At 45.1% G+C, this 23,220-nt stretch overlaps 1 protein-coding gene across 1 annotated transcript; it reads right to left on the reverse strand.

Annotated features, from left to right (window-relative positions):
* Positions 1-7,216: 7,216 nt before the first annotated feature.
* Positions 7,217-12,208, reverse strand: LOC134549058 (endogenous retrovirus group K member 8 Gag polyprotein-like). Its single transcript, XM_063394456.1, has 2 exons — positions 10,741-12,208; positions 7,217-7,348 (listed from the first exon to the last, which is right to left on the reverse strand). Exon 1 carries the CDS (start codon positions 12,199-12,201, stop codon positions 11,023-11,025), a length of 1,179 nt encoding a protein of 392 aa, XP_063250526.1. The 5' UTR covers positions 12,202-12,208; the 3' UTR covers positions 7,217-7,348; positions 10,741-11,022.
* Positions 12,209-23,220: the final 11,012 nt, after the last annotated feature.

Genomic DNA, 23,220 nt, shown 5'->3' on the forward strand with positions numbered 1-23,220 from the left:
TTAGCATTTTCCCTAGAAATTTTATGCTCTTCTATGTTATTTGATTCTTTAGTTAATACATGAGATCTCTGTTGACAACCAAAATGCTGCTAAATGTCCATATATCTGGAACAAATTAGCATACACCCTAAGATGTATTTTCACTTCCAACATGTTACTACTGAGGCACAGGTAGACTCTGACGAATCCCAGAACGGATGAGGCTGGGAGAACCAGAGTGGGTGATCTGGCCCAACCTCCCTGCTCAAGCAGCACCTTCCTAGCGTGGGAACAGAACTGCATCTAAACAGTTCTTGATTTTTTTCAGTGATGGAGACTCCACAACCTCTCTGGACAATCTGAAACCAGTGTGTTGTCAGCCACACAATAAATAAGTTCTTTCTCATAACCAGGAGTAACTTTGTCTGCATCAGGTGTTGGCCACTCCTGCCAGCTTTATCAGCTGGCTGAGGAGGCATCTACCCTTTCACCCAAGTCATTGATGAGTAATTAAACAATACTGAACCTTGGGACATTCTACTGGTGACAGGCCTCCAACCAACCCCTGTGCCACCCTCAAGGATTTGCTGTTCATCTAGTTCTCAGTCCTCCTCACTGTGTGCTCATCCATGGTTCCTCAGTTTGCCTACGAGGATGTTGTGAGAGACAGTGTTGAAAGCCTTGCTGAGGTAGAGGTAGTCAATATTCCCTCTAATCCACATTACATCTCCAATTGTGAATCAGTGAATTTGTGCTTCCTTGTTTGTAGAAGACTGTCTGTGCCAGTGACTGTATTTCCTTGAAGGAGTGCAGGGAAATCTTCCAGAAGCTCAATTAACATATTCACCAGAATGTTTGGAGTAAAAGTATCTCCCTAGTCATCTTGAAGTTTAATTTCCCAAAGTCTGCTCAGATAATTTTCAACTATTGCCTGTAGGAAAGAGAAGCAATATGACACATTCCTTCTAAGACTGCAGGTCATTGTTCCTACAGTTCTTCAACTCTGGGACATTTGTGTGCAATCCACTAATAGTAAACATGATGTTTGTGGGATCAATAACAGCAAGTTTTCTAACAGTTGGTTATAAAAGAATGATCTTAAATACTAGCAAATCTCAAAAAACCTGCACAAAAAATTCCTTGTGCTGTTGCGTTTTTTCTTTACGCTTACTAATCTCTGTTATGTAAAAAAATGCATATGAAGATTTAATCCTAAGGCAATTTGGTATCTTTTTGAATTTAATAGCTAAAACCTCACAGTAAACAAATCCTACCAGAGGACAATCAAGTGCAGACATGATTCAGAGGCAAAGAAAAACATTCACCATTCACAAGTTTTAGAAACATAAACAATTAAAGTTTCTCCTCTTGCAATTACAAAGGAAAAAAAAAAGAAACACACATGCTTAAAAATCTGCTAGAAAGGTTTAAATGATCTGTAGTCTAGATTTTGAAATCATCTGTAACTGGCATTTCATAATTACTCATAATGAAGGTTTTGAGTTTCCTTCAGCTGTGTTTAAATCTGAGTTTAAAGAAACAGTTTCTCATCTGTTTGCTCCATCGTTTGGAACATCAGTTGAGATCAAGATAAAAAATAGGCTTGGAACATTAAGAGAACATTATCATAGAATAGCTGAAGTTGAAAGAGACCTGGAGACTGCCATCCACCAACTCTGCCTAAATAAGTGTCCTTTAGAACAAGCTGCTCATATCTACATAGATTCTGATTAACTCCAGGTATGGAAACTTCACAACCCTTCTGAATATCTTTTATTGATCCTTTATCAATTGTTTAGGAGTTTTTAGAATATTTTCTTTACATCTTTCTCCTTTCAGAAGGAGCCAAAATTGTTTGTGCAGCATTATTTTAAAGCTGGAAATTGTATCCCTGTGGTCAAATCCATCACTCTATTCTAAGAAATGGTCCTAGAAACAACAGGTAGGTAATTTCCATGCCAGAAGGTACTAGAAAGTTTTATACATTTAGATTTGAATTTTTGGCCACATATTTCAGTTCTGTAGTTTGGATTATAAAAACGTCAGCATTTAGACAACTTAATTTTTTTTTTGTGCTTTGGTTTTAGAGCTGTAGGCTGTTCAGGCTGCTTTTCTCAGAGAATGAATACACTCGGTAGCATCTGGGACTGGCATTCATTTTTCCTGGATAAAGCTCCTTTTAAATACTTATATGGAAATACAGGTCCTCAACCATGGAGCAGACAAGCACTCTCTTACATTCCATATCTATTAGTGGAGACACTAAATTCAGTCTATACTGGTGGCTTAACTTAAATATGTGCTCATTTGCCTGAGTAACAGATGTCTTTTTCAATCACAGCCTCTAAAAGATCATTTTACATAAAAAAGGAATTTTGTATATGTTTGAGAAGAAAAATTCCTCTGTCTTTATCTGATAAATCAATTAGCATATGTTTTTCTGAACTACAAATATTAGTATAATTTGTTCTAACTTGTTTGGTTTGTGTCCCACCTAATTTTGAATATCAATTATAGCACAAAAAATGGGGTATATACTCACATAATGCATTGCTCTTGCATAGAATATGTAATACCACAGAAGCAGACCACTGATGATTCACAAATGGAAGAAAGAATCTAGTTTTGGAAATATTCTGCAATATGTCTGCAATTCCATAGGTTAAATATTTCTTGAAGGAAGCAAGCTGTTTAAGTGGATAAACACATTCTGTGTGCTTGTGTGAGATCATGTTGATTGTCTCCTGCATGCTGGTACAGGCATAATCCTGATAGTACTGAGGCTGACAGAGTATCAGAAGTTTCAGACAGAGCAAGCATAAATTTGTCTCCCTGCTGTCTTTGTCATTTGGCCACAGTGGTGGGATGCTAGAGACACACATTGTTACCCAGGCTGGTCATATTTCAACCTTTAGCAATTTGAGGACAGTTTGAGGCAAGTGTCTGGAAGTCCAAATAATTCACTTTGGAAACATCAGTGCGTGAGGAAGGTTGATAAGGTAAAAGGCCAGACTGGGTGCGAGACAATGTACTTAAGAGTTATCTAAGATGGAAGTGAGTTCTCCAGCCAGCTGAGCTGTGAAGTGCTAGCAGAGCCTTTCAGTCAGAGGAGAGCTATTTGCACAAGAGTTGCTCAGAACAGTATATAAGATTTTCAGCCAGGATAAACTTGCCAATCTCTCATTCCTCATGGAGCCAGCAGGAGATACAGTTTGTGACAGAGGTGTGGAAACTAGTTTGGAAAATTTACTTTATTTTTTTCCACTGGAGAGATGACTCTTTTTTATAGCCTGAAATAGCCTCTTTTCCAACCTATATTGGCTTCATGTCCCCATTAACAATAAAAGCTTCTAATAATTTAATTTAGGTTTTCTTTTGTTGTGATCAGTCTTTGCTCTCATGTGAACCTAGTCTTCTAAGTGCAAGGTATGTCTCAAAATGCTGACCAGGTTATCATGGGCCACTTGTGCCATCTTTAATAACAGATCTGCTGTGTGTAAAACCATCCAAAAGCACTCTGTTCAAGGTCCAGCAGAAGCTGGAATGTGCAAACAAGAATATCTTACAGGTTCAGAAGGTTTTTGGTTAAATGTGTTCATGGGCTTTGGCACTGAACAAGGAGCAACAGATAATTGTCCATTAGTTATCAAGACAGGGTCCTTACTGAGATGCAGTGGGCAACCCTACACCTCTGTTTTTCCAGCAACAAACCTTATGTGAGCAGTCATCCTGCATTTCTGCAAGAGAGATTTGCTATGAACAACTCTTTAAATTCCTGCGTTTATATATGGATACAATCCAGTTATACATCCTCAAACCTAGGGAATACTTACATGATGCTTTTTAAAACTATGTCTAAGCAGCAGAGCTAGCAGAGTGAAACACTCTGTGAAACCCAGCCACTGTCTCTGCATGATTTTGCAAATCCTCATCTTGCTAGGTTCACTCCCCCATGTTGGTAGAACTTCTCAGGACATACTCAAAGGATCTCTTGAGTGCTGAAACTTGGGTATGTGTATGAATATTTTCTTGTGTGTTCTCCAGGGAAGGAGGAGTATCAGATGTCACTGGGGGACTTTGTCTTAATCTACACTTTAAAACAGGCATATGCCAGATGAAATAAATGGTGGGACCTTTATCCTACATTTTTTTCTAAGTGTTTCTGGCATTAAACCTGACTTAAAACTTCAACAGGCTCCACAGAGCTGGCTTGGCATAGGGAGGAAAGTGGGATCAGAGGTTAGATCCAACAGAGTTAACTCTGTAGGGTGTCAACTTGTGTAGCCTCAGATAATTTTCATTGTCATAAAAATTCGGCTATGTAGGAAAGTTTGTACCAGAATTTTTCCTCCTGTGTCTAGGGTACTCAATTCTGACAAGGAGGTTACTTTGTATCCCTGTAAAATCCTACAATGACAGAGCTTCCCCGCCTGAAATTGTAAGTTAACTATTGCCTAATGAAGGAATGAAATTGCTATTCTATGCTAAATCTGCATGTGAGTATCTATTATGAGACAAAAAAATATTTAGCAGTATGCTGATTACTTTTAATCAAGGAAATGATGAGAAAACTAACCTAGAAATAAAAACTTCACAGTTTTCTGTGTAAGAGAAATTGCAAAATTCTATCCTTTAATGCTATTCAGACTTGAGCATCAAGCTTCTCCTGAGACTAGACCTTGTACTGCCCTTTTCCCAAAGAGCCCCTGGAAGTTGTCAATAGGTAGGTTTTTGTTCATTGACATGTAAGACTCTACTTCTTTGTGGTTTTTTTTTTTTGTTTGTTTTGTTTTGTTTTTTTTTGTGTTTTTTTTTTTTTTTTTTTTTTTTGTTTGGTTTTGTTTGTTTGTTTGTTTGTTTTTTGGTTTTTTTTTGGGTTTTTTTGTTTTGTTTTTTTGGGTTTCTTTTTTGAGTTTAGCTAAAAGCAAGCTTCCATTTGAGTGCCACAAATTAGTAATTGCTTATTTCTCTGTAAGATCCTTGTGACAGACTGGATTCATCTTGTCGCGGTGCCGCTACTAAGCCCCTTGGCTTCACCCCGAGCCAGCCCAGGCACCGGAGCAAGCGGAACCCGAGCTGCCCCTCAGCGGAACGAAGGGGTCAGCCCTGTGGGTTCTTGTCCCTGGGAGAGGCCGGAACGGCAGTAGGATAACTGAAGCGACGCGCTGAGAGCGAGAAAGGAGGATCCAGCCAGCCAGACAGAGGAACCACAACTTTAATCCAACATAGCACTGTCCAGACCGAAGTGGAACCAGGCTGAACTGGAACTGGATACCGAACAAAGAAATGCACCAGCTTATATGCTTTCGGGGTAGGGGAGGAGAAATGGGAGTCCCTCTTTGCGGCAACCAATGGAACCTTGACACTTGGGAGATAAGGGGAAGGGTTGCAAGCCTTGAACCAATTAGGGGATAGGGGAGGGATAACACAGTGGCGGGAAGAGGGGAAAAGGTAACATGTGACCAAGGGGAGCTAGGAATAGGGACTTGCAGGGAGGATGTAGCAACTTATGAATTTCAATTAAGGGGGGGTGTACAGAACATACAGCATTATACAGAACATACAACATAGGACCCACCAGCCTTTCATCTTTTCCACATATCTAAATCCTTCCTACTTGGTAAACCACCCATATATCTTTCAACTTCTCTCTGCCTCAAAACCCTCTTTCCTATATCCTTCTTTCCCTTGTCACAGTCCTTCACAGCACCTGCTTGTTCCTGCTTACACTGTCCCAACTTTCTTTGTGGAGTCCAACTGAGGTTTAACATACTGAAATGGGGAAAGTCCAACCATCCACACCACCACATCTCCCCCTTTTCTTTTATTTTTGACCCTGTGAGTTCTATCTCAGATATCCGAATTGAGGGGGGTCCACCAGGTATTCAGAACGTGGGTATGATTCTGCAAACCACTGCTGTTGAGTAGGCCATTGTTCTCGAGGAAAGCTGCGCACTTCTTCCACGATGATTTCAAGCTGTTCAGCCTGCTCGTCCTCATCAACGAAGCTTTCCTCCTCCTCCTTGAACACTTCTGGGCCTACTTCAACGGCTACTCGGTGGACTTCAGCTTTGAGTGGTGATGTGGAGGAAGAAATCAAATTCTGCAACATCTTTTTCATTAGTCCAAGGCTGGCAATAGCAACAAAAAGCACAAAAACAATTAACAGAACAGTTCTAAGAATCGATCCCGTCCAACCCGAGATCCCCCATCCCTTGAATAAATTACTGAGCCAGTCCCCGTATTCTTGTTTGATGTCTCCTATCATGTTTTCCATTTGTTTGAGTGCCTCGCGAGTCCCCTTGGCCCTAGATGTCAAATTAAAGCAGCAGAGCCCCTCAAACTCCTCACACGAGTGACCGTGGAGGAGCAGGAGGTAATCGATGGCTGCACGATTCTGGAGGGTTGCCTGCCTCGTAATTTCCTCATCTTTCAGGAGGTTTGATAGGGCCCTAGAAGTCAAACGGGATTGCTTAGCTACCCAACATTCCAAATGGCCTAATTCTCCGAGGGTCTTAGCAATGGCGACCCACGGCGCAAACACTGTGATTGCGATGCCTTTAGATCTGCTCCAATGGATAATTTCCTCATCACAATCGTCTGCCAATTTTTTGAGAGAGTAGTCTTCTCTCTTCTTTCTAGAGTGTGCCAATAGATGTGCACCATTTGTAGAATTTCGTGTAACCCAATCCAAAATTTGTGATTTGTTGGGTGAAAACAATCCGAGGGTCCCAAAGGTGCACGGGCCTCCGGAGAGGTGAGAGGGGATACCTGCCCATGCGTGGTCTCCGCAAATCAAGAATGTTCCCCTGGGAAGTTGACGGGGATGGGCAAAGACTTGGGCTGATTTTTGGGGAGGGATTGGAGGATAACTAAAGGACACAGCGTTACACCAATGAGTATTAAAATGGGCTTTGGAGGAGACAAAATGACGGTGGTGACGCTGGACGTGGTCGTTGCGGATATGAAAACAAGATTCGGCTCTGGCGGAACCTAGAAGCTCCAGCTCCTGAGGCTCGTTTTCTAACTTTGGAAGACTTTTAATATAATTGTACCACGCGACGATGTAATGGGCATGCTTTAGGTTATGCTCCATTTTAGCAGCTTCTTGTCTAAGTTTTTGAGCATAACCTAGAAGCATCTTGGGCATCTCACGATCTTTAAATGGGATCCCCACGAGGCAGGATGCCATGGGATTCGCGGCACTCGCTTGGTTGAGACATATGTGGTCTTGGCCCAGTGATTTGGCCAAGACAGCCCAGACGTTCTGTTGTGGCTGGGGGACGAGCCACGCCTGGGCGATGGTCAGGAGACTGGCGAAGAGGACGGCTGAACTGATGGCAGTCTTGGCGCTCATGGTTGGACGGATCTAAACAGAAACTCAGAAAAACAAATCGTTACAAAGTGGGAAATCACAGAAAAAGGGGTCCTCCCAGCCTTCTGACTGCTCCTCCTCTTCCTCTGAGTCACTGGACTCACGCCTTCTGCGGCGGAGAGCCGCGGAGGCGACTTGAGGCTTTTCGTTTTCCCGGACTTTTGTTTTTCTTTCGATATAAGGCTTTACCCATCTGGAGGGTATCCACTTCGGCCCGGCATCAGTGGAGACGCAGGCGTACCCGCGCCCCCACGTCAAAAGCGTCAGTGGACCCTCCACTTTCCCTGTTTCGGGAAACCTTACGGTCACCGGCGGATGCTGCTCACTCAGGTCCCAGTCGCGGTTGCTATTGAAATGCCGCACAACGGGCGGATCTGGTTTTTCATAAGAACAATTTAGGAAATTTAACACATAAAGTGCCCTTGCCAATCTGATTGATGGAGTTTCAACCTTCAGGACTGGTCTTTGCTGTTGAAGGACCCGTTTGACGTTCTGATGGGTCCTTTCAACAATGGCCTGACCCGTGGGGGAGTGAGGGATGCCCGTTTTATGCTCAACTCCCCATTGCTGCAGGAAATCTGCAAGCTCCCTGGAAGTATACGCAGGGCCATTATCTGTTTTAATTTCCTTGGGGATGCCCATGAAAGAGAAGGCCTGAATGAGGTGTTGGATGACGTGGGAGGCCTTCTCCCCTGCGTGTGCGGAGGCATAGACTACACCCGAGAAGGTATCAACGGACACATGCACGTACCGGAGTCTCCCGAACGCCGCCACATGGGTGACGTCGGTCTGCCAGATTTCACAACTTCCCAGCCCTCTGGGATTGACTCCGGCGTGCATGGTCGGCACGGAGTGGGATTGACACGATGGGCACGAAGCCACAATCGCCCTGGCCTGTTGCCGGGTGATACGAAATCGGCGGACCAGGGCTGGTGCATTCTGATGGAACAAAGCATGGCTGAGCTGTGCCTGTTGAAATATGTCAGGCAGTGGGGTCTTTGTCACAGGAGCAGCGAGAGCATCTGCTCTCCTGTTGCCCTCTGCAACAAACCCTGGCAAATCGGTGTGCGACCTTGTGTGCATCACGTAGAAGGGGTGCTCTCGGTGGGACACAAGCTTTATAAGCTTCGAGAGCTGCGCATAAAGCGCGTCGTTGGAAACCTGCTGTAATACTGCCTGATCAGCTCTGGACACTACCCCTGTAACATAGGCAGAGTCGGTAACTATGTTTAGCGGTCCGGGAAATCTCTCTAATGCCCTGACGACTGCGGCCAACTCAGCGACTTGAGGCGAACCCTCAACGATTTCAACATCACTGTCCCACTGCTGAGTTTCGGGATCCTCCCAGGTCATCACTGACCTGTGAGAAGCCCCGGACGCGTCTGTAAAAACGGTCAAGGCCTGGAGTGGTTTTACACTTCGGACACTCCTCAATGCCAATTCAAAATTTCCATCCAGATTGAACAATTTGTGGGCCGGCCGATGAATTGAAATTTGGCCCGTAAAAGAGTCCAGAGCGAATTGTAGAGCTTCATTATTTTGAAGCAGAGTTTCCAACATGGGTTTGGTGATCTGGCCCGAGGATAATTTGATGGGGAGATGGATGCACTCAAAGTCACAACCGGCCAACTCGCAAAGGCGCGTACGTGCCTTGCGGATCAGCTCAGCCATGATTTCTTGTGGCCTCGTAAGTCTCTTGGGCCGGTGGTGGCTAAGAAAGACCCACTCTATGATCAGCAGTGGATCTCTCCCACCGTGGCCCTTGGTGTCATGCTGTGTGGTGTTCGAATCCCACTGAAAAATGACCCCAAAAAGATGCGGGAGCTTACCCAGCACCACGAACCGAAAGGGTAAGCCGGGGTCACATCTGTGCGCCTGGCGTGATGACAACGCCTGTTGTACCTTCTCCAGTGCTTTCCTTGCCTCCGCGGTGAGCGCCCTGGGAGAGCTAAGCTCATCTCCCCCCTTCAATAAATCGAAGAGGGGTGCTAGGTCCTCCGTGGAGAGACCCAGCCAGGGCCTCACCCAATTCAACTCTCCGCAGAGTCGATGGACATCCGCAAGGGTCCGGACTGATGTCCGGATAGCCAATTTTTGGGGAACAATGGTCCGCCGTCCGATTTCCAGCCCCAGGTATTTCCAGGGTGGCATCCGCTGAATCTTCTCTGCTTGCAGCTCAAACCCTGCAGCAACTAACAAATCTGTTACGCGTGTGAGGACTCTATCCAGTTCGCTTGTTGTTGGGGCGCAAATGAGGATATCATCCATGTAATGGTGGATGATAACCTCCTCCGCGGCTGCGCGCACAGGACGCAGCAAGGAAGAGACGTACAGCTGGCACATCACCGGGGAGTTCTTCATACCTTGGGGAAGAGCCCTCCAGTGATACCTCTTCCTTGGGGCCGCTCGGTTGATGGTAGGCACCGAGAAGGCAAAACGCGGTGCGTCATCCGGATGTAGGGGAATTTGGAAGAAGCAATCCTTCAGATCAATAACTGCCAGATTCCAATTTCGGGGCAGCATGGCAGGGGATGGCATTCCTGGTTGGAGGGATCCCATGTCCTCTATAACGTTATTAATTTGTCGAAGATCGTGAAGGAGGCGCCAGCGCCTTCCGTCACTCTTTCGAATGACGAAGACGGGCGAGTTCCAGGGGGAATTCGTTTCCACGATATTACCCTTCTGTAACTGCTCCTCCACGAGCTCCTCGAGCGCCTTTAATTTCTCCTTGGATAGCGGCCACTGGTCAACCCACACTGGATTATCCGTTTTCCAATTCAGTTTGAGGATTGGGCGCTCCTCAGTGACCGCTAGGCAAAAAACCTGAGGGGGGTCTGGGATACTAATTGTGACCCCCCATTGGGACATGAGCTCCCTACCAAGCAGGGGCCGTTCATATTTGCAAACGAAAGGGCGCGTATATGCCAATTGCCCTTTCGGCCCCGTGAATTTCACCATGCGCGCTGATCTCTTAGCCGATTGAAAACCCCCTACTCCGGAGATATTCGCCGGCGCGTCCTCCAAGGCCCAATGTGACGGCCACTCCCGGGTGGGAATGACCGTGACATCCGCTCCTGTGTCAAAAAGAAGACCTTTATTAACGGACTCATCCCCAATGGACATCGTACATTGTATTATAGGTTTTTCTTCTGTGATCCGATGCACTGCGTTGACTGAAAGTGGCCTTTCCTCAGGGTAAACCTGATACTGATCTGGCCTGGTGTGTGGAATTGCCTGGGCCACTATTTGTCCCTTTGGGTGGAAAGCTGGGGGATGAGTGGAACGCAGCCAGACATTGAGGAACCTGGGGTCACCCTTATAGGTCCCCGGGTATACCTCAATGTCTTGCGGAGTGTATTTACAGTCCCCAACAACAATGAACTTACCTTTCCTTTGAAACGGCCAGTCCAGAAGGTCTTCGCAATCCACGCGAACTGGGTACCAGCTGGTATCTCTGAGGTGCGCACTGTGAGTGAGCCTCAACCTGTAAGGTTTACAAAATGGTGTTAACGTCAAGTCCGGGAAAGTTCCCTCCTGGGAAGGGTAAAGGAAATGCCAGTCCGAGATAGTTGTCTTGGTCCAGTGACCCCCGAAGGCGTTGACTGCCTTCTCTTCTGCACTGCCCACCCTGTTGGGGTCATCATGCCGGGTGGGCCCGCACTCCCCCCCTAGTTTTTTGAATTGTGTTCGGAGTCCTCCTGCTGCGGCCGAGGCTTTGCCAGCAAGTTATGCGGGCATTGGCTCACAAAGTGCCCTTTTTCATGGCAGAGGTAGCACTCGACCCGTGCTCTGGCTGGGTTCGACGCTGCCAGCTTGCGAGCCTGTGGGCGACGAAGAGTCGCATCTTCCGCAGCATGCACCTGCCGAGTTCCCTGCTTGCTTGCGGTGGTCATATGTTGAAGCAGGAAAGGGACCTTTTGCTGGCAAACTTGCAGCATCACCTGTAGAGTCCGTGGGGGTTCTGGAGGGAGACTTAAAATCGCTTGTTTGCACACATTATTAGCATTAGCAAAAACAATCTCCTCCAAAATTCTCTTACGGGCGAGCCCGTCCGTTACTTGTATTTCTAAAGCCCTAGTCATCTTGTCCACGAAATCTACAAATGATTCTGTGTCCCCTTGCCTAATCTGGGTGAACGGCGGCAGGGGTGCACGAGGCTGCATCGTGAAAAAGGCTTTGCAGGCCAGGTCTCGCACCCTAGGCAAAACTGCTGGTGGAATGAGCAGTGCCTGAATTTGAGGGGACTCGAAGGAACCTTCTCCTCCCAGCAATTCAACAGTAAGGGGATTACCTCCCTCATCAATTGCTGGGAGTGGCAGGTGCGGCAGCTCTTCCCGCAGGGCTTGCCTAAACGCAGCAAGCCATAATTCAAATTCAGCCGGTGTCATCAGGCAAGAAAATAATTGCTTTAAGTCTGCAGGAAGGGTTGTCGCAGCTGCTAGGTCTGCCTGAAGGAGGCCGCGGAAGTACGGGCTCTCTCTCCCAAATTCTTTGTGCGCCTTACATAAATCTCGAATTATAGTTTGTGAAAATGGCTGCCAATTCGGTTTAGGGTCGCCACCCCCGCGAGCCCTTCGGTAGGTGACAGGCGCAGCTGAGAGATGCACTTCCTGGTTTCCATCGCTGTTGTCTTCCGGTTCCTTACCGTGGGAACCGGAAGAGGCAGCGTGGGAACTACCATTCCAAGATGGCCTCCTTCCGGGGTGGGGAGAAGTGCCTGGCTCCGCCCCTAGGGCGGGCCAGGGGGCAGGAGTGGGAGGAGTGTCAGCGTGGGAAAAGGGAGGGACCGAAGGCGGGGTTTGGGCGGCCACAAAGGGAGGAGACATCGGGTATGTGGGAGGAGCCATGGGTGGAGCAAGGGAGGGAACAGAGGGGGCGGGTGTGGGAGGGACCAAGGGGTAAAATGGGTTGGGCAGATAAAAGGGGTTGGGCGGGTATGAAGGGGTTGGGTCAAGGAAGGGATTGGATTTCGGGGGAGGGGGACGCGGGGGAGGGGTAGGAGAACGGCGCGAACGGGCGCCATCTTGTGTGTCGCAGGCGCCATCTTGTGGCTCCTGTGACGCAGCAAGATTAAATCTAACTTTTGGTCGATAACGTGGGGAGACAGGGGAAGGGCTGCGTCCCCGGGCCGCTTGTCCAGGGCGACCCGAGGATTCCTCAGCAGTCCGGACAAGACTGCTGAGGCTGGGGGACCGGGAGTTCTGATGAGAGCCTGGGCTGGCAGACCTAGGGTCTGCGGCTCTCCTCAGAATTCCCTTCCGAGGAACACGGGGATTGGGAGAAGGGGAACGGGAAACTGGGGCGGGCGGTCGCGTTGGCTTTTCATGCAGGGGAGAGCTGTTAGCGATCGTTTTAAATTTGACAATCAAAAACATAAAATCTTGGGGACATTTATCCGAATTGGCCGCCTTTTTTTCGATCGCCTCCCAGTAACGGGGGTTCCTCACAAGCTCCTCAGACGTGTTACTGAACTGCACGGAAAGCCACCGCACCAGCCTTTTTAACGAACCGCGGGAGAACTGAACCTTGTTCTCCTCCAAAACTCTAACAAGAACATAATAAACTCCTTTCTGGGTGGTCGAAAGCGAGGCACCCATCTCGCCGGTGTTGAAAAACCACCCTCACCCAAGACCGGACCAACTAAATCTCAAACAGAAAACCGTAACTGCCGCAACTTAAAAACCGGGCAACCCTGCACTCGCTAAAGCCACCGATCCTCCCGGCGCGCGGCACACGCAACGTCCCCAAAAACCCGACTCTCCCCCAGCTCCGAGCCTCCCTCGAGAGCTGGCAGGAGCACTCGAACGAAACAAACCCGAACGAAAAGAACTGAAAACCGCCTGGGCACGACCAAACCGGGAGCGAAAACAAAAGCGTTAACCCCCCGGTCCTGCGCAGACTTCTCCTCGGAGCCCTCCCCCGTGGCTTGGAGAGGGGGTCCTGATCGCGTGCCCCCGACGGAGGGTACTTACCTGCGGTCTTGGGGAACCCTCAGCGCACAGAAGACTTCGCCGGGAGTGCTGCCGACGAAGCTGCCTCCTGGATCTGCGAGGAGCGCTCCTCCGAAGAGGCTGCTCGACTCGCAGCGGTGGGACCGCCCTGGATCTGAAACTCTTCGGTGCTCGCGCCTGGTGCAAGCACCGCCAATCCTCACGGGGACCACAAAGAGGGAAGACAAGAGCCTCCACGGAAACTCAAGGCTTCTCCTCAGGGTCCCATCTGGGGTGCCAGCCACCTGTCGCGGTGCCGCTACTAAGCCCCTTGGCTTCACCCCGAGCCAGCCCAGGCACCGGAGCAAGCGGAACCCGAGCTGCCCCTCAGCGGAACGAAGGGGTCAGCCCTGTGGGTTCTTGTCCCTGGGAGAGGCCGGAACGGCAGTAGGATAACTGAAGCGACGCGCTGAGAGCGAGAAAGGAGGATCCAGCCAGCCAGACAGAGGAACCACAACTTTAATCCAACATAGCACTGTCCAGACCGAAGTGGAACCAGGCTGAACTGGAACTGGATACCGAACAAAGAAATGCACCAGCTTATATGCTTTCGGGGTAGGGGAGGAGAAATGGGAGTCCCTCTTTGCGGCAACCAATGGAACCTTGACACTTGGGAGATAAGGGGAAGGGTTGCAAGCCTTGAACCAATTAGGGGATAGGGGAGGGATAACACAGTGGCGGGAAGAGGGGAAAAGGTAACATGTGACCAAGGGGAGCTAGGAATAGGGACTTGCAGGGAGGATGTAGCAACTTATGAATTTCAATTAAGGGGGGGTGTACAGAACATACAGCATTATACAGAACATACAACATAGGACCCACCAGCCTTTCATCTTTTCCACATATCTAAATCCTTCCTACTTGGTAAACCACCCATATATCTTTCAACTTCTCTCTGCCTCAAAACCCTCTTTCCTATATCCTTCTTTCCCTTGTCACAGTCCTTCACAGCACCTGCTTGTTCCTGCTTACACTGTCCCAACTTTCTTTGTGGAGTCCAACTGAGGTTTAACATACTGAAATGGGGAAAGTCCAACCATCCACACCACCACATCATCTGTTGAGAAATAGTGTCAGGTAGAAACTGGAATAACAATCAGGTTAGAATTATCAAAAAAAAGCATTCTCTCTCCTAAGCTTTAACTGAAAAGGCTTCTTGGCTTTTAGAAAACAAAAAATGTGTGAGAATAACTGTAACATATCCAGAAGAAAAGAGATTCTCTGCCTTGGACAAACACAGATAATTTTTTCTGGGAAGAATTAGAGTGACTATTAAGAGTAATTTTTCATCCATTGTCTTCACTGTTTGGCAAGTATGAATCAACATTTATTCCACACAGGGAAACTAAGGCATAGAGTGCTAATTATCCACAACAGTGGATCTATTATCTGGATCCAACATTGCTGTTAAGCTCATTTGATTTTGAGCAAGTGAACAGTCCTTCTGACTTAAGTGGGTTTGCTACCATGCCTGCAGAAGGGTTGTTCACATCATGATTTCACAGGAGCTGATAATAGAGAAGAAGATACGCAGTTCTCAGTCAGGAAACTGGAACGGATGTAGATGGTGGTGTTCTCCTTACCTTACTGTGAATGCCCATGTCTAAACTACTCATCCTGTGCTCCTCCCCTCCTAGAAGAAATGGCCACTTCTAGGGCACAATTCATCTGAATTTTCATGGTGGGTTGACCTTGGCTGGCCACCAGATGCCCACCAAGCCACTCTCTTACTCTCTCTCCTCAACAGGACAGGAGAGAAAGTGAGGTGAAAAGCTCATGGATCAAGATAAAGGCCATTCAATAAATAAAAGCAAAGACCAAATGTGGAAGCAGAAAAAAGCTAGCTCAATTTCTTCTTTATTTCCCATCAACAGGTGATTTCCATCCACCTCCTGGGAAGTATGGTATGTGCAGTGCTTGTGTTGGAAGACAAATGCCTTAATAATGAAGGACTCCCCCCACCACCTCCCTCCTTTTTCCTAGTTTTTATTGCTAAGCAGAAATACAACATTGAATATCCCTTTGGAATATCAACTGGATCAGCTGGATCAGCTGTTCTGACTACGTTCCCTCCCAGCCTCTTGCCTACCTCCAGGTCACTGTGCTTGGGAGCCAGTGGTGGTTGGATTGTCATCTTGATGCTGTGGGATCACTTCTCAGCAGCAGCCAAAGAGTTAGTGTTTTATTTTCCTCAGGATGAGATGGGCCTTGGTCTGGGGGTGCCTTTCTTACTGTGGACTGCAAAGTAGAAGGTTAGATGAGATGCAGACAACTCAGAGTTTTCTCCTCTATTACTTTGGGTTTAGGAATATTCTAGCCCACCAGACCTGTGTTGGATGGGATCAATTTCTAAATAATTACTTTTATCAGAAGTTGGGAAGCAAGAAAAGTTTTATGGTTCTTTGTAATCAGAAATGTATCACAGGTTTTTAATCTGACTGAAAACACAGAAATAATCTTTGCGCTGCAAGTGCCTAAAACAAGGGTGCAAGGACTTTTCCATCTGCTGGACTTGATGAAGGTTGATGCAATCACCATGTTCTGCAATTATCACTTGACAACAGCAGATTAATACTTACAGTGGATGCTATTAATGCATGCTTAACAAGATGAATACTCTTGCTAATGAATCCCAGTAGTCTCAGACATCAGAGGAAGGTTTCTGTGTGTGCATGTGCATGTGGAAGCAAAAGAAAAGCACCAGGGGTTATTGGAAAGCTATTATCAAACCTCTGAAAGTTGTAAATCAAAGACAAATAAAAAAGCTTCCAGTTGGTCTTCCAAGTCTGGAAGTTCTACTACTAATAGGTATTTAGTGTTTGGACTGACATATAGAAAGTTTAATTTCTGCCCCAATGTATGAACACTGACACTGTAGTAAGACATGGTGGCTAAGGACACATGGGATTGTCATTGCTAGTAGGAGGCCACCGACTACAAGAATCTATCCTGGCATAAATCCATTTTGCATGCAGCTTTGGCAAGCAGTTGGCCATTTAATGTCCAAAATTAGGAAAGTTCAGGTGTCTACAGTTTAACCAGATGCCTTATGCACCACCCTGAACCCTCAGTCTTAGTAGGGAGTTATTTCCATCTAGTTTAACTGAATTGTATGATCATGGTTTGTCATTGTATATATGGTAAAATTTGGCCTTACCATATGTAGAAAACCTCGGCCAATTACCATGAGTAAAAAAAATGACCTTGAGTAAGTATAATATTATATTGTGGAATAAAAGCTGTGTAAAAAACCCTCAGATCCCTCAAAACAAAGAATTATTGAAAAAAGAAACCAGTACGTTTAACACCAGCCTGCTTATTATCTTTCACAACAAACTAAGAATCATGTCATACGGCAGCAAATCTCATCAATCATCATAACGTAGCAAATAAAGAGAACCCAGAGGAATAGGGGCAGAACTTGCTGTGATAGGTTTGATAAGAGCAGTGAGCACTGGACTGTGGCTGGCTTGGACACAGTGTAGCCCTGGGGCAGCTTTATATGGACACCTCCTGTCCATCAGGGAAGAGTGAAGATTCATCCTGAATATCACAAACTCTCTCTAAGGTGTTACTGCAGAAAGCAGTGGACACAGATTGGAGAGCCTGTACATCTTTCTGTCATCTTCTTCCTTCTTCTCTCTGGGAGGTTTTGCTTTTGATTCGTTAGAGCTGCCCTTTATGAATGTTTGCACCCATCACATTTTAGTCACACAGTACATACAGGTGCAGAAGTTCTTGGTTCACTTACCTACACAAGGCCTTGTCCAAAACTGACCTTGATAGGTATAGAAGTGATTCTGCCTTGCAACACAGGTAACAAAGGCTCCCTGCTTCCCACCAGTCATCTGCAGTCCCTGGTGTCCCATTGTTTGTCATTGTCATGTCTCTGATGCCCTGAAAGACTATTTTTTCTATTGACCTGTGCCTCTGGCTCCTCTCTTCAGTAGCTGTTGCATCAAGGTGACAGAATGTGAAATAGAGCTTCAGCAGTTTCCTCTCTCTCTTGGCAACAGAAGGAGATTTTTGCATGAAAGATAAGCCTTGGCTGCCTTCACCTGGACTCTTCTTTCCCTCTGCCACACAACCTCCTGCTGCCTCTACAGGAAGACACCAGAAGACATCCATGGGCTTCCTAGGCTGGGGGCAGCTCTCAGTTCCAACAAAACTACAAACAGTCAAAACCAGACCAGACTACAGAAGAAAGAGCCTGCAGCCATCCAGTAGGCTCAGATGCTTCCTTCTTCTGATGACTCTAAAGGCAAAAAAAAAGATTAATTGATTAGGAGAACCTTATACTTATTTAGCTTTACAGCTGGATGCAGATGGTGATCTTTACAATGCGTGACTGCTGAAGCACCCGTAGCAGCTTCCCTAAGACACCACATCTAATCATCTTCAGGAGCAGCATTTTTATTTATTTTGGGTGTAGGCTCTAAGAATTCTATATAGATTTCTTTAAAAATATCATTATGTTTAAATCTGTTAGTAAAGGCAAGATAAAAATACCTACAGCAAGTTTCATTCAAGGATACCATTTCTTCACTAAAATAGATGTCATTCATCACGACAATAGATGTTAGAAATAGGAGTCACATTGTAAGCATTAGTACACTAAATTACTGCCTTTAGCATAAAATAATCATTGAGCCAAAGCAGTAAATAGCTGATATCAAAGCACAAAATTTCTTATTATATTCAATTTACTAAATATTTCTATTCTCTTGTACTTCCCTTGTTACCTTCTTACAGTACTAAAGAAACCAGTTTATTCCTTTTCACTCTAACTAAAATAAATTTTCCTTCTAATATTAGTATGGATGCTGGAGGCACTGCCTTCTCTATGGGGCTAAAAACCAGCCTGCAGTTCAATTCTGTTCTCACTAAAAAGGGTGATTCAGCTTCCCAGTAACTGCATTGAGATGGATATAAATCCTGTAACTTTGCTTTAGGCAAAAACCTGCAGCCTTACACAAACAAGGCTGACTCCTTCTTTTAGCACTTTACACATGTTATAACAAAAATGTTTTTCCTTTTAAATGTTAGAAATTTGAGGGGAAGCGCTACACTGGGATCTTACCAATGCTTCTGAGGAAGGATCACACTTCAGGTGTAATGGTGATTTACCTCCATTACAGAGCACAGAGATACCTGTGCCTACCACCTGTGAAATTGAAATCCCAGATTCAGCTCGCTTCTCAACTTTGATATCTGTATGTGTATTATTATTGGAGAACTGATGAAAGGTGCCAGACAATACCCTACCCTACTTTTCCTTAGCCTTTTCCTAATTCATATGGCAGCTGCAGGCACCGATGTTCTTCATAGGCAATCCACAACTCCAGCCACACCAGCTGATTCACTTCAAAAAAAGGTAGAAGTAAAGCTCAGGGTTCAGTCCATTGGTGCTGCAGTGGTTACTCTATGGCCAGAGTCCTCTTTATTAATTGCTTTCTTTTGGAACCTGGTTCCAGGCCATCACTGGGATTTCAGAGGTCTTATTTAGAAAAAATATGAAGCACAGAAATGCCCATTCTCCACAAAGGTCCACTCATCGCCAGCATGACATTTAGCCAAAAGCCTTCTGCCAGAAGAGTAAGAAAATTATTCTGCTGAAAAGTTATCAGCCCTTTCTCTGTCTTTTTAGCCTACTATTCAAAACAATTCTCTTGAAAAACTGATCCTTGCCTGATTACTTCTATCTGGAGGAATTCTGAACAGACCATGACAATTCCGTGGGTGAGGAGGACCAGGGTACAGCATCAAAAGAGTCTCCACCACCCTCTTGTTTCCCAGGAAGCAGCCAGAGAGAAGAGGAAGCCTAAAGGTTGTTCTTTCTTACTAATCCTCCAGTACAAACCTAGAGCTGCCTTTGGTACAGAGATGCAGAAGGAACTCACTTGTGTCTTCATGTCCAAACCCCTCCTAATTCACAGTCAGAGCTCATGGGTGCAGCAGTAACGCTGACACATTTTCTCTCTGCAACTTGAGAAAAGTAATTTGATTTCTGCATTTCATCTCCTCCTCTCTGCACACCAGGGCTAATAATAACCTCCTCCCTGCTGCGCCAGGTTTGCTGCATTGGTAGCTGTCAAATATAGTAGGGGGAGGGGTTCAAGGGTATGCCTCTCTGGCACAGTATAGCAAAATGTGAAGATGCATATTCAGGAGAGTGTAATTAGGCCTTGGTCTTCCCTGGTAACAAGCTCATGGAGAACATGAGGAGTGCCAGTCAGAAAAGACCTTTGTAGTAGCAGCAGCCAAAGTTTCCAAAACCTGATGAGTGAGTGAGCAATCCACTTTCAAGTACCTGCTCTGGAGCTCAGACACCAACTCCTTCCCTCTCCAGCACTTCTCTCTAACTCCACTCATGCTGTTGGCCTATTTTAATGCATTTCCAATGCGTCCGTCTGATCCTGAACCTACGCTGGACCCACTGCACCTTGCAGTTGCCCCCATGTTTTCCCAGACGGCTTCTATTATAGACATCCTCAGTCTGTGACCTCAGGAACAGAGAGCCAGAGGCATGGTTAGCAATCTGGGTAAAAGCTTGACAGAAGAAGTCAAAATTTACATATAGAAATAACTCTTTTCCAGACCTGTAACTGTGGAACAAGAATTCTATTTTGGACTCAGCAGTGCCCCGTCTCCCCATGCTGTGCACACATTCCTCGTGCCCAGGCAACTCATTGCAATCCCTGCTGCAGCCATAACCCCCTCATTTCCAACTGTTGGCTCTGTGTCTTCCCTTTAATTAAGGGAACTAGCCAAAGGAAATTCATTACCATTTGAGAGCATAAAAATGCCATTTTCAAAGCTTTCAAAATCCATTCAGGGTGCTGTAACAGTTGGGTTTATTCTACTGATCTGATGTGAACGAGGATGCAGCATAGAAAATAATTCAGAGCAGAAATTTCAATAACTGGAGAAATTGCTGGAAGAGTCACTTTCCTGGTATGAACTTTGTGTCCATTATGATTTAGATCTGTACTGTTTGGGTGTTTCTCTGTGTATTACTGAAGATCAGAAAAAGCATTTGAGTTGTTCCTGTTATTGCAGAGAAATTTAAACAGTAAAACAGCCAAACATAGCACATGCAGCAGCAAAATTTCACTGGGGAAATTACACACTGAATTTCCCTGATTATTGTAGCATTTTTCTATATGGAATTTTGACACCAAAATGAGGTACTAGCAAAAGAATAAGAAAGAGGAAGTAGATAAATTATGGTATTTTAGGGAAAAATTTAAATGCATTTCTTGATTTGGGTTTTAGAATCAGATAAATACAGTAGGAAGCAATTAGAAATGTAGGGAGAAAAGAAGATTTAGTTCATGTGTTGGTCTACTTAACATTAATCCCATCCACTGTTTTTGTTCATATTAATCAGCACATTGTAATTACTGTGTTGTCTCTATCCTGGTGCTCCTGATGCCGTCACTTACTGTGTTAATCCAGTGTGTGAGGATTTGGAAGAGTCTGATAAGAAATGAAACATTCAAGTTCAAACTCTGAAACTCATTATAATGGGAACTAAAGTAGACTAGAATGAAAAATTCCACAAGTTTCCTTAAACAAAGGTGCTCACTTTGATATTCAGACAAAGGTATCTTTGCTGTGTTTCTGCCCTCAGAAACTGAGCTGTCACAGGACACCTTAGCACAAGGGTATGACGTAGTAAATATTTGTGTCCCTTTCACGTGAAGTGCTAAGTAGAGTATTTTACTCCCTCCAGTTAATCCAGGGCTGAGGTATCTTCTTTAGATGGTGTGAGGCATCTGATTATTGTGCTCCTCCCACTAAGGGCACATGAAGGGCATTCCTGTAAGTGCTCCATTCCCAAAGTAGTTATTTACACAGTAAAAGTGGGAATGCTCCATAGGTAGTCAGCCCATGGCACAAGGTAATTTGGACTCCAAGTCCATTCCTCTTGCACCCAGATAACAACAGGAACCTTTATTCTTGAAACCAATTAAATGAGAAAGAAGGCAGCAGTTTTACAGCATAGGTCACAAGAGGGGAAGCATGGACAACTGCCAGGGTATGATAAAGGATGGTGAAATCATCCTGGGATGATGTTGGTGAAATCCTTCCAATGACACAATGACATTTGGAATGTAGATTTCCATCCTTTTCCTTTCCTCTGTCTAGTTGTGCCATTCCCCATTCCCCTTCCCCTTTTTTTTCCTGGGTTTTGTTTTTCTGGCTCTGCAGTCCATTAGGCTGCAATCCTGCTGCAATCCTACTTCTCCCCCCTACAGAGCTGAGTGGGGATGTTGTAATCAGCACTTCAGACAGCTTTTCAGAAATCCGTAGACAAGAAATTGCCTACGGATTTTAAAAAAATATATCAATGACTACAAAAGAGTCACTGTAAAGTGCTTGTAATCAGCATGAAAATTATCTGCAATATAATTACAGAAGACACACTTAAAGTGTGTTTTGATGAACATAAACAGTGAAGTGTCATCCACGACAGTTTCTCTGGTCTAAGATAAACCCTTGAATGCTCACAGTGCTCAACCCCTACAACAGTCTTATTGCTTCCATCAACATGGCTGTCCATATTCCAAAGTGATTTATGGGCCATGGTGGGCTTTTGTACGCCAAGGGACTCTCACTGCTCTTTGTGACCTGAGGATCAGCATCCTACCGAGAGCCACAGGGAGCAGATATGTAAGAGAGTCTAGAAAGCTAAGAAAGAGATGGCTGACCTACAGATCACACAGCAAATTAACACCAGAGGCAGGAAAAGAATTGTGTTGTTTTAGCACACATGTCAACTCATCAGACTCCACTACCATCCAGCCAAATCATCTTCCATGCTAGTATGGACCAATGTTGAGCTGAGCATGGAAACGTGGTCACCCAGAAATATAAACTGCCTATTTTTACATGGGGTAATTAAAGGTCCCTTTCCTTTGCCTGAAGAATTCCCTTGTTTGAAAAAGAAATCTGTAATTTCCCACAGGCAATTGAAAGCCTCTCTTTCACACTCCAAAACACTCATAAAACTATAGGCAGCAAATCACATGGTCTAAAACCTAAACTCTTAAATAATCTCCTACCCCTCTAAGTCATTACTAGGTCATTAAAAATTGTCTATTAGTTTTGAATGATCATGTTAACTAGTTATTCTACCCAGCAAATGGGTCCAAATATTTCAAATTTCCTCTTAAAACCAAACAAGAATGATGCATCTTTGGCTCAAGAAAATGAAGTATGAAAACATAAAAAATAAAAGTATTTCTGATTCTCACAGCAACTTCAGCAATAAAAGAATTCCCTTACTCTTCTGTGGGCATAATCAAACAAAATGCAATTGTGCCTTGACACAAAGCTTCCCTTTCCCACATTACTCCATTTCTGCTTATAATTTGATTACATTTAAAACTGGTTTACTTTACAAGCCTGCAGAGATATCCATTTCACCATATTTAATCAACTGCATGTGTGCTTGCTCCAAATATTCTTTGTAGCAAGTGAAAATAAATTAAACATTTTTTGTGAAATTCTTCTTATCTGATTTCTACCGCTGTGAAGAGCCATGACTTTAAATGCCTCTATCACTTTCCGAGGCATTGGTATCAGCATGGACCTTGTTCAGCTCTTGAGGAACTGCTGATCACACTGCTTGGAGAGACCTGGAAAAATTCAGCTAAACAGTTTAGTGGTCAATTGTGTAGGAACCAAACCTGTGAATATGGTGCAAAAAAGCTGCTATTAGACATAAGGATATTGATGGTCTGTCTTTTAATACGGGACTTAGTTTTCCTCTCTCGCTTAATGATCTGTGCTAGAGCAATAACCATGAACAAAGCCAAACTTGGCTCACTAATTTATATTGGAATAACATGATTAAAAGAACACTCAGTT

This window comes from Prinia subflava, chromosome 3, assembly GCF_021018805.1.
Source record: "Prinia subflava isolate CZ2003 ecotype Zambia chromosome 3, Cam_Psub_1.2, whole genome shotgun sequence".
NCBI lineage: Eukaryota > Metazoa > Chordata > Aves > Passeriformes > Cisticolidae > Prinia > Prinia subflava.

Bases quoted from the DNA above. Each gene is read 5' to 3' on its own strand.
- LOC134549058 (XM_063394456.1), bottom strand. From the start codon at position 12,201: ATGGCTCCTCCCACATACCCGATGTCTCCTCCCTTTGTGGCCGCCCAA.